Here is an 11,712-nt window from a genome sequence, read left to right as displayed (position 1 = left end):
CGGATTTGAATGGGGCGCGGAGCGCAGGCCCTGGCAGGTCCGGCCCGGCCGCACAGGAGCCGGCTCCGGGGGCACCGGCGGCGGCGGGACCCGAGACGGGAACCGGGGTGAGGGGAAGGCGCAGCCCGGAGCTTTCGTCTGTGGGAGCAGAGCGGGACGGGGCTCTCAGGGTTTAGGTGTTGCTTCGTAGTGTTTATGGCTTGTTGGGGCTGTTTCGCTACTCGGAGGGACAAGCATTGCCCCTTGAAATCCTCTCGGAGTGGGAGGAAGAGAAAAGCCTTCGGGGAGGTTTTGGTGTGACCCTCTCTGGCTGCAGCTGCTCGCCTGGTTCGTGCCGTGGCGTAGAACATAAATAGGCAGAATGTCCCTTTCAAAGGCTCTGCAGAGCGAGAGCTGCAGCTCCTGTTGCGGTCTCGCTTGCTGACTCGTGTCCCCTCTTTTCCCTGCCGTTCCAGTCGTGCCCATCACCAAAAAACAAACCCAGTGTGGGCTCTACCTTAGCTGAGCAGAATAAAGCAAAAGGTTGGGTTTGTGTTCTGGGAGTAAGTGCTGAGGAATTGCTCCTCTACTGTCACTGTGGCATTAGGGAACTTTCAGAAAAGAGCAAATTTAAATGGAAATTTTTACTACTGTGTCATGTACCTATGTCTTGAGTAATGCAAGAAGGTGAAAAAGACCAAAGCATGAGGTAGTCCAATTATTGTCAGGGATATATTGGAGATAATGACTTACAAAATGTAAAAAAAACCCACAACAAAACAAAAAAACAACCACCCCAACAAAACCCTATATCAGTAACAAAAGTATTGAGTTGTCTTTATTAGTAAGTCATAGAAATATTAAATTTCTTTTTTCCAGGTTTAAAACATCTTCCTAGTCACTGATCTGAATGTATAGTGAATGCAGGAAGTACAGAAGACACTGTGAGGCTGCTTTCAGAGACAAAAGACTCATAGTTGTGATAACATTCTTTTATGTTGGCATAATGTACAAGAAAAGTAAGGGGTCTTCATGAAGGCGTAACATACATAAGCACTTTTAACCCCTTGTCTTCACAGTTACTCTGTCACTGTGAGGCAAGTCTGGTTTAGGGGGAAGAGTTTATTTTAGGAACTTGAGCTTTAAGAAGATATAAAAGGACTTGCACAGCTTATTAGAAGGTGAAGACATGCATATCCCTCTTGCATAGTTATGTTCATTTTTCTCTTGATTATCTCTGTCTTCCACTCTAGAAAATGATTACTTTCCAACAAGAAATTTTAAACTTGGTCAAGTGTTTCAGAAGACAATGGCCTTTATTTTCAAACTCAGAAAGGACTACTGTATGTGGAGCAGACTGCATGCTGATGGCATTACAACTGTCCATGGCTGAAGTCAATAAACAGGTTAGCATTCTTTTCAGTATGTTCTTGGTACTTAGTACATCTCAGACTTCATTCACTTACTGCACCAACATGGTGCTTTTTTGGTCACTTCGTTGTTTGTTAAAACAGGGTGCTTCTGAGGGTCAGATGCAGCAAGGCACTAAAATGAATGTGATTAAGTACACCGTTGAAACAGGGCTTAGAAAAAAGAAGTGCAAGGAGGGTGGAAGTGCTTTAGTGTATATTTGAGCTCCAAAATTTAATATCAAACACTAGGATGTTTTTGTTGATCATGTAGCTTCTGTTTATTTCCATCAAATGTTTCTTTTGTTCTGTACATCAGGGTGGGAGAATGATGGCATTTGGGATACTATTTTTTCTTTTTGCGTGCTCTGAAAATTCTTTGGAATGACATGAGAAGAATATGAATATAAAACTGATTTGGTGTAGTCTGCAAGGATTGTACTTGCAACAATCCATTCTTAGCTGCTGTGTTTCCTAACACTCATCAGATGAAGACATACATTTCCATGCAAGCTGTGAGTGTGCAAACAGCACCAGTAGGAATTGTATGTTTTTTCTATGCATCTGTACCAGAAGTGACTGTCAAATGATGGAGAAGGTGTAACCCTGAAGTGTCTTTGAAAGAAGCATAATGGCTTGTCAAAGCTGGAGGACTGGACATTAAAATCATCTGAAACACACCACAAACATTTGCAACATACAATCAAGCCTTTGCATGTGTCTCATCTAATAGGAACTATTGCAGTAGTCATTTTGATAACCTAAAGATGCCTTTTTAGGAAAATGAGCTTATTATTGGTGAGAAAAAAAAGACTGTTGGAAGACTTACCCAAATATTGCATAGTAAATAAAAAATTTAGTACAAATCCTTAATTTAAAAAGCCAAAACAAACATACCAAATCAACAAACACACCAAAGTCAAATTCCCAAATCAGTTAAAAACCCAAACAAACAGAAAACCTGCTTCAGTCTGTGCATTCCTAGTTGCAACATATTAATTAAAAAAATTGCCTCTTACACTGGAAGATGATTTGTATCTCAGTTAAAGTATTTCTAGAACTACTTTCCTGAGTAACTGAATTCATCACTAGAAAAAACTTTGCAGTCTAAAATGTGCAGACCAGGGGTATCTCTTGTTTAAACTTTAAGTATAAAACAAGGTAATTCATCCTCACTGTAATAAACATTACAACAAAAATATTAGAATCCCAAGATTCTAAATTGGTACTTCATAGAATGTAATCTATTCCAGCCAGGGGCCTGGTGTCCTCACAATACCTGTGTAGGTAATACCAGAAGTGCATCAACATGAACTCTTGGAGAACTGATAGAAGACAATAATGCAAAACTACCTATGGAGACATTCACTGTTTGTCGTGTTTGTTGTGATTCTAAGGGAAAGCTGCAAATACTTTTCCAAAACCAACTCTGGGAACTAAAATGTGTTCTTTTGCATGCCAAAAATTACAGACATGAAAAAGATAATGTTTTGATGGTTTGTTGCTCCTTGTTTCCTTACAACTTGCAGTAAGTTTTTAATTTCTACTAGTGGGAACTGGTTTATTCAACTATTTTCTTTTTTTCTCTTCCAGTGAAGATTCCCCCCTTCTAAAAGTATCTCTTCTTTCAGAGATTATCTAACAAAAATTATAGCAGTTGTTTTCAACTAATTGAATTTTGAAATATATAAGTTCTACTTCAGGTCTGAAGAAAGATGAAGTGTTCAAAACCTGATTTTTTTTTATTATACTAGTTGGTCTAAGATGATGAATTACCATTGTGTGTAAACCTTGTCTCGCATGTGTGGATTAAAATTATTTTAGCATTTGCACATGCTGCCTCTGAAGTTCAATTTCTTCAGATGGGTTCATAGTGTTAGATGAGTTCATAGTGTTAGAGTAAATTGTGTCTGTTTCATTTTCTTCAGCACTGAAACTTCAAACTTACATGCAGAGTATTGCAGTTGTAGGCATGTTCCTTGTTAGGTCTCTGATTTAAATACAATAATTTTATATAGTTTACACCCATACGATAGACATCTATTATGACAAAATCAATTACTGCAATAAAAATAACTGTGCTAATAGGCTATTGAGTGGCTATATTGAAAAACATCCACAAAAAAAACAACAAAAAAATTCCAACCTACCAGAAACAGCAAAGGAACTATTCTCTTTCTTTAGGAATTTGGACTTGAAAAAAAAAATCTATGCTTTGAATTCCTCTGAAAATACTTTTTGTTGCACAATCCTAGCCATGTGGCATAAAGAGAAGTGGCATAAGGTGTGTAGTAAAAGTGAATACCTTTTACGCAGATTTGTTAGTGTAAATCTAAAATCTAGGAATAGTTTCAAGAGAAGAACCTTTCTTAAGGTTTGAAATAAAAATAACAGTTTTCAAGGTGAATTTCAGTTGAGGCTACTTGTTTTAAGTTGACTGTATTTGCACTCGTGGATGAGGAGTAAAATAAATAATGGCTTGTCATTTTCAGACCATGGTTGTTTTCCCTAGTAGGGGGGGAAACCAAAATGTATAAACCAGTTATTTTTCCTGAAACTGATTTTAAATTATCAGACTTCTCTTAAATGTTTTGTAAATCTCTTCTAGCACTAGAGATGTTCTACTGGAGGAGAAAGAGCTTTAATGTTAGTTTTAGAAATATGTTTTCCCTTTTGAAATTTGTGTTTATATATTTCTAGTTCTGTACCAAAGCAGTTTTAGTGCATGGTTTAGTTCTACTCTGTGCTTCCGTGAGCATATTTTGTATGCTGACTGAAGAATATTATGCTCTGTTCAGTATCTTGTGTTTCTTGAAATGTTTTTCCAAATTTTCCTGATTCTGTGTTGGCAAATGAAGAAAAATGTAGAGATGTTTTACACTATTACTCCCTTAAACTGTTTTATCTGTCTCCTTTTTGGTAATGAGACACTTCTACCAACTTGGAAGCAATTTCATATGATATGTTGCTTATGACATAATGTAATGATGCTACCAAGAGATGTTGTCTTGGTTGTTCTTTAGTATGATTAATATTTCACAGAATCACAGAATGGCTGAAGTCGGAAGGGGTCTCTGGAGGTCATTTCATCCAGCCTTCCCCAGGCAGGGCAACCTGGCAATGCCAGTTGTCCAGGACTATGTCCAAATGTTTTTCCAATGTTTCTGAGGACTGAGACTCCATAACCTCCCTGAGCAACCTTTGCAGTACTGTCACCTTCAAAGTAAAAAATCATTTCCTGTTATTCAGAGGGAACCTTCTGTGTGTTTCAGTTTGTGCCCAATGCCTCTGGTCTGACCACTGGACACCTAAATAAAGAGCCTGACTCTGTCCTCTTTGCATCCTCCCTTCAGATATTTATGTGCATTGAGGAGATCCTCCCTGAGCATTCTTTTCTCCAGCCTAAACAGCTCCAGCTTTCTCATCCTTTCCTCATATGTGAGGTGCTCCTGTCCCTTAACCATCTTTGTGGATGATTAACTGAACTTTGTTGGACTCTGTTGAGTGTCTCCCCGGTATTCAGGAGCCCACAACCAGACACAGTACTTGAATGTGGTCTCATCAGTGCTGAGTCGTCCCCTCTGTAGGGGGCAGGCTCTTCTTCAGTAAAAAGGTCAAGTAATAAATATGCAATCGGAGTTTTTAAAAAGCCAATGATAAGTTATTCTACTGTCTTTCCCCATAAACTATGTATCCGAATGATAAATATTTAAGTTCCTATTTCTTGTGGTTTTGTGTTGCTTAACAACTGGAGTTGTTTTAACTGTCTTAAAACTCTTGCTACTTCATTCTTGAGGCATCTTCCCCAACTTATCAATAGGACTTTCTCTTCTCTTTTCTACCCCTCTTCTCTGTGGTATTACAGGTGTCTGATTTGAGGGCTAGAAAGGGAAGCATGGATGGCATGTGTGGGCTTCTTTGTTTGTTTCTAAGCAAGAAGGTTCTATATTTTTGGTCTTATGTTTTTATTACCACTGTAGTTGGTAGTGTTAACTTTAGAAAGTACTGGTTTCTTGTTTGGATGAGTACAATTTTTACTTTGCCTGTTTCATGGTTCTGTTGTTGCAAATACTGCTCTACTGACTCATACATACAATTGCTCTCTAGTACTCCTTAAACAGTGACTACCTCTACTCTCTTTGGCCCTGCCAACCTCCACTGCCCACCCACTCTCTCCCCTCTTCCTCCAAATAAAAAAGGTGTTTGGTACCCACGCTAAGTAATGCTGCAATTTCTCTAAGCTCAGGCTATCAGCCTGTAACTTCACTGCTGCTGCAGATTGCAGTATAACAACTCTCAGATGTCCATACCCTTGTGTTTACATGAACCAGTTTCTAAATCTGAGCACGGCACTATCAGCATTTACTGAAATAGGGAACTTGGTCAAAATGCTGCTTTATACTACGTCAATGTGCTTTATATACCAGTTTGGGAACCTCTCTGTGTGTGAGAGTATGCAAACAGCAAAGGCTTAGAACCAGAGATGACAAGACTGCAGAATTGCATAGAAACTTAAGGACAAAGCTGGAAGCTGCAGTTGAGGAATATGCCTAAAAATAGGAGAACTAGAGACAACACATGGGTGGGGGTTAAGCACAGCAGTTTTTACACACATATTCCAAAAATATGTGTCAGTGACCATATGTCTGGGGAAGGTAGGAGACAACATGTTGTTGCTGAAGTACACAACTTTTTGTTTTTTAAAACAATTTTCTGTCAAAATAAAGTAAAAAAGTTGATTTTCTATGTAGCTTGCACTAGCAAGCTTGCAATACCTACAAAAATACTAAAACCCGGTGTCTTTAGGCATGAAATGTTGCTACTGGGTTTCAGATATTCTAAAATAAGAGTCCAAGGAAACTTAACATATGGCACTGTCAGGAGTCAAAGATGTTTTATAATATCTTACTGGTTCTATGCATATGAAACCAAATACTTGCTGTGCCTATAATGGAATGAAAGCACAGGGCTTAGAGAACTTCCTTAAGCTGTTAGACAGTTGACATATGCTTACTGCAGAATACCACATTATTTTGTTAATTAATTTTAAAACCAGAGACTTGAATAATTGACTGTGTAAGTAATAGAATACACCATCACAGTGAACACCTGATCACGAAGGTTAGTATCTGGAATGCAATTTATTTGGATTTAAAATATTTTTGCAGCACTAATATAAACTTTGCTAATCTCTGCAGGCCCTTGATCTGGTGAGGAAAACTTTTGATTTATTAGATACCATATGAAGTAGTACTTTAACTTAGTACTTCTGGAGGATTTTGTTTCAAAACAAAGTGGGAAAACATTTTTTTTCCCAATCTACTGCTGTTTTTATCTGTTTAAATTGGGTTATAATATGATTATGTCTTTAATTTTTTGAGACACTGAAATGAAAGTCAGGTGCTTTTCAGAAAATATATATGCCATTTTAATATTCTGGTGATATGTGAAAGAGAATGTAAGTTCATAGAGCTGATTTGTCATAACCCATGCACAATTTAGAAGGCAAAAAAGTGCTCTGAAAGTAATATGTGTCAGTTGTCTCATTTTCCTTCCTAGTTCTTTTCTTAGATGATAACAAAATAAACGACTTTCAGGATTTTGGAATCATATATTTATTTCACCAGGTCTATTGGGAAAGTAAATATGCTAGAACCCCAAGGAGGGATCATTTGGGTTGGAACAACTTAAATTATTAGACTTTGTCATGGTTTTTGTATTTAGTGTTGTGTTCAGCTCCTAATGGTGTTTATAGGTAGTTAATTTGCTCAATGTGAAAATGTCATGAAACAGAATTAAGCCTTTGAACTAGACAGGAGCTGTCTGCCATTATGGCAAAGCAAGGCTGGTTACTCAGTCGCAGGGCATTTCTGTTGTGTTACATGATGAATTACATGGCAGCCTTTTTTTGCTGCCATATATTGGGGAATGCTTTAGATACAAGTAGTGTGGACTTTATTTCTTTGATGAAAACTGGAGAACTTGCTACAATTGTGAAATTACTTATTGCATGTATGCCGAGGTCTAACTCAAATAGAAGGAGCCTGGGTTAAAAAGTTTAACAGCAGGAAATGGGGCCTGGTAAGTAGATCAAAGAGCAGGGTGAAAATGAGGAGTCTAGTTGTGAAAGAAAAGGTGGTAAGAGCGAGTAGTTGGAGGAGAAGATGGGGGGTACATGGACCATAATCTAATAATTTTGACAGGGAGAGTGGTTCAGAAGCTGAGTGTAAGAGTGTAGCCTACACTGTATAGCTAATGTTAGTTATGATTCGAGCAACAGATGGGTGTACCTTGCTCTAATGTATTAAAAGTATCAAGCAACACTATCAATGGTATACTAAAGTATAACCGTACTAACACAGGAATAAAAGCTCCCTTTTATTTTGACATAGATTTTTCCTAGATTACTGCCTGAAAGTAAGGGAGCTGTGTTTACTGCCTTTGGGAAGTAAATGCTTGCCATGCTGAAAACTATTTCTGCAAATAAATATGCAAGAAGTAGTCCTGCAATGTTCAGTGTCTTTTCTTATGAGTAAAAGACCAATATACATACCTGGTATTTTAAAGATCAGGAACAAATACTGCATATAGCAAAATTAAGCTGAAGATGCAAAGCAGTAGAAGAACTTCAACTGTAAGTAAGAATTTGTTCGTGATAATAGTTTTTCAAATATGTATGTGCAACTTGTTTTAAATTTATTTTTAAAGTTATACTGAATATGAAACATAATATTTTTTGCTTTTTTTGATTCTGTTAGCTCCATGGAGACTTTGCGGTATCACTTAGTGATGTGTTGGAAACTTGGAACTGTTTGCTACATGACAAACTGGGATTATCATATGGAAACATGAAAGAAAGTGAAAATTATGCTGATGTAAAAAAAGCCTATGATGCCTTCTTAGCAAGAAGCAATATGTTAGATCTAATAGACATATGTCAGAAGTGCTGTAGTCTTGGACTTTTACCTGAAGCTGAAAGCATAACCCCTGTAAGTATTATGTTTGTTTCATCTCTGATATTTTTTTGGCTTATTTTTGATTCCAGTTATGGGTTTATGACACTTTTAATTATACATGGGATCTCTGAATTATTCACAAGTTCCTTAGTATATCTATTGGGGAAGTGCTTGAGTTTAAATTACTAAATATTTTAAAGAGAATTTAGGTTCATTTAGAAATTGTTCCTTTCTGTTGTCCTTCTGGATGGGTGAGTCCCACAACTCTTCTATGATTATATCTCTCTTTACCATAAATGGAACTGAAAAATGAACTGTAGAGGTTTGATAGAACTGGAGCAAAGCTTAGTAATTAACACACATCAGAAAGTTCTGGTTGTATGTTGAGATGCAGCCATAATATTTTTAATTATTACCATTTTGAAAATACCATGCTCTTTAAACAAAAACTTCTGTATATTATGTTTAGTTCCATGTTAGATTTTTTCAGAAACCAGAACAGGTTCCACTTCAGTCACTGAGTCACAGCTCAGTGGCAGTTTGTTGCAGGTCTTTTGTTTGTTTGGGATTTTTTAATCTTTTCGTTCCCCTCCCTGTTTTCTTGGGGAAGATCGAGAATTTGAGTGGGCTAAGGAGGTCTTCCTAAACTTGGCATAACATGTTAAATGCTCTCCAAAACAAAAGTTGTACTTTTAAAGACTAAAATCTAAAGTAAGGGCTGCATTAACCTCAAACACGAGCAAACGGGCAGAGATGTAGGTTTATACCAGATTTTAAAATCACCTTTGCTTTCTAATCATCTTCATATTGAAGTTTGTTCTGATTCTTTTTATTAAAGGTTCAACTGTTTGAATTCATTTCTGGTATAACAAATCTACAAGAAAATATTGGTTCTATTCTTTCTACTCCATCTACTCCTGTCAACAGACAGGACCAGGAGAATGTGAAGGTAATAATTATTTCTCTCTCTTGTAATGTTCTGTATGTACTGAGAAGATAAAATATAGCATAATTTTCTTTTCCAATTTTGGTAGTCAAACGTGGCTGGTTTAAAAAAATTAGAACCTGTGTATTCAAACTTTGTATCACACGAGTATATTGTAGGTGCACACAGGGCTATGTGCTGGAATTTGTATTCTTGAAAGACAGCCCTTTTATTGCTGGCTATTGATGTAGACTTAGTCTGCATTGAAACACCAGAGCATGAATTTCTCTACAAGTGCACCTTCATTCAAACATTGTCTTCACTAAGTACTAAATGATTTTCCCTATGCTTCAAAAAGAAGTAAACTTCTTTGATTTAATTTTGCTAAGTCATACTCCCTTAAATACAGAAGAAATCTGAATAGCCACTGTAGTGGTACCTGTAGCAAAGCAAACAAGGTTTGGCTGTCCCAGTAGAAGACTCGAGGACTCTTTGGGAGTACTGTGTTCTTTACTTTTACCCTTTCAACAACCAACATGAGAACCCCTGAATACTCTATAATGATGCTTGAAATGCTGTAGCTTTATCACTTCCCAATTTGCTTTTTTCATTAAAGTAGCAATTTCAAATCAATTTTTTGGGGTAACTCAAAATGTTTCTGAACAAGAAAATATTTTCTGAAGTAAGGTTCTCTCCTAAATAGCACTTCTACCACTAATATAATAGTTTTCTTGCTATTCTGAGTTGTTCAGTAAAAATATTCTTTGCTCTTTTTTCTCTCTCAGGTCTGTCTTTGCAGACTTACACGCACATGTTTGGTTTTGGTACTGTCTACATCTTTGTTGTGTGCATTCTGTTGAATAAGAAGACATTCCATAACAGATATAGGTTTTCTCATTTTTTTTTCTGTTAATGGCCTTTTTTTGATTTTTCTTTACTTGTGGCAAAACTGCAAATTGTTCTGTTCTGGACTGTTTTTCTTATAGGTCCATGACAGCGCTGCAATATTAGCAATAACAATGTTATATTTTGGTTATGTGAGTGGGGCTAGTTTATGTCCAAACTCAAATCAATGGAGTTTCTTTTATTGAAATCCCCGGGAAGATAATAGAAAAAATACTGAATGTGTCATAGAGCTGGCAAGTAGTTTAGAATTTTAGTCTGTTTGAAGTTAATGACAAATTCTTTTGTAGTTTATTAGTCCTAGTATTTGCATTGGGATAGAAAAGACATTTCTAATTAGAAATTTATAGCCAATTTTAAAAACTAGAGATCCAGCCCTCAAATATTTTGTGAATTTTCAAGAATAGTCAACATAATTCTTACTTATTTACCATGTTTGCTTTCATCAAGATTTCCAGAGTCCTCATGAATGAAGTAGCATTTTGGAATTATGCTAGGTGAATTTTTGCTATTCAAAAAAATCTTTGTATGTATCTAATTCCCTTTAAAATAAAAGGAACATAATTTAGCAGTGAGATGACCAATTTGTTGTTGTTTTTTTTACAGATGTCAATGCTGGCAAAGAGGTTTGTTTGTTCATATTTAAGCCTGTTGGTGAATTCCAAGGATGATCTGGCATTGGCTCATATTCTCAATGTTCCTGACAGAGGGCTTGGTAGAGAAGCCTTCACTGACCTGAAACATGTCTCACAGAAGAAAAATATGTCCATTTTCCTGGTATGTGTGTCAAATGAAAGTTCCTGTAGATCAGAGACAGTAGATCTATAAACATAGAATGTGGCTTTAATCTCTTATGCAAGATTGATATTTGCAAACCAAGTCAAATACCACCATGAGCACGATTTTCAAGCTAGAAGATGTAATAGATTCTGTGGAAAGAAGTGAGTGCTTGTTTGGTCATGAGACCTAAAGATGCACAGAAAAATAATTGTGTGCATGTCTAGAGCTCTAAAATGGGATCTTGAAAAAAGGCATTGAGACTGCATCCCAAACAATGACTAAAGTCCTGAAAAGGTTTGCTGTCTTAAATATGAATATAAGATAAGCTTTTCTTACTGCTTTTAAAATTTTGAAATCTTGGTAAATCATGCAATGGGAGATCCTGAGTACGCATATCAAAGGAAAAAGGGCAAAAGAAGAAAACATGGTGTTAAACTAGAAGTTTCTGCTTACCAAATACCTCTAAAAGCAATTGTGGTGGGTTAACCCTGGCTAGATGCTCACCAAACTACTCTATCACTCCCCTCTTCAGCTGGACAGGGGAGAGAAAATATAACAAAAGGCTCATGAGTCAAGATAAGGACAGGGAGAGGTTGCTCCACAGCATGGTCATGGGCAGAACAGACTTGGGGAAAAATTAATTTAGTTTACTGCCGATCAAATCAGATTAGAGTCATGAGAAATAAAATCCGTTCTTAAAACACCTTTCCTCCACTCCTCCCTTCTTCCCAGACTTAACTTTGCCTCTGATTTGCTCTAC

The 11,712-nt window shown here is 36.8% G+C and overlaps 1 protein-coding gene across 2 annotated transcripts in view; it reads left to right on the top strand.

Moving 5' to 3' along the window:
* Positions 1 to 6: 6 nt before the first annotated feature.
* The window catches only part of PARPBP (PARP1 binding protein), a 47,094-nt gene continuing 35,388 nt past the window's right edge, over positions 7 to 11,712 (top strand). For both annotated transcript variants that reach the window (XM_071551073.1, XM_071551074.1), the window contains exons 1-5: positions 7 to 107; positions 1,233 to 1,385; positions 8,147 to 8,377; positions 9,183 to 9,293; positions 10,779 to 10,949. In XM_071551073.1, coding sequence (XP_071407174.1) covers positions 1,236 to 1,385; positions 8,147 to 8,377; positions 9,183 to 9,293; positions 10,779 to 10,949 — 663 coding nt within the window. In that variant the 5' untranslated portion in view covers positions 7 to 107; positions 1,233 to 1,235. The remainder of the gene's footprint in view (positions 108 to 1,232; positions 1,386 to 8,146; positions 8,378 to 9,182; positions 9,294 to 10,778; positions 10,950 to 11,712) is intronic.

This window comes from Pithys albifrons, chromosome 3, assembly GCF_047495875.1.
Source record: "Pithys albifrons albifrons isolate INPA30051 chromosome 3, PitAlb_v1, whole genome shotgun sequence".
Taxonomy (NCBI): Eukaryota; Metazoa; Chordata; class Aves; order Passeriformes; family Thamnophilidae; genus Pithys; species Pithys albifrons.
Note: the sequence above shows the minus strand (reverse complement) of the source record. Positions and strands in the feature narration are given on the sequence as shown.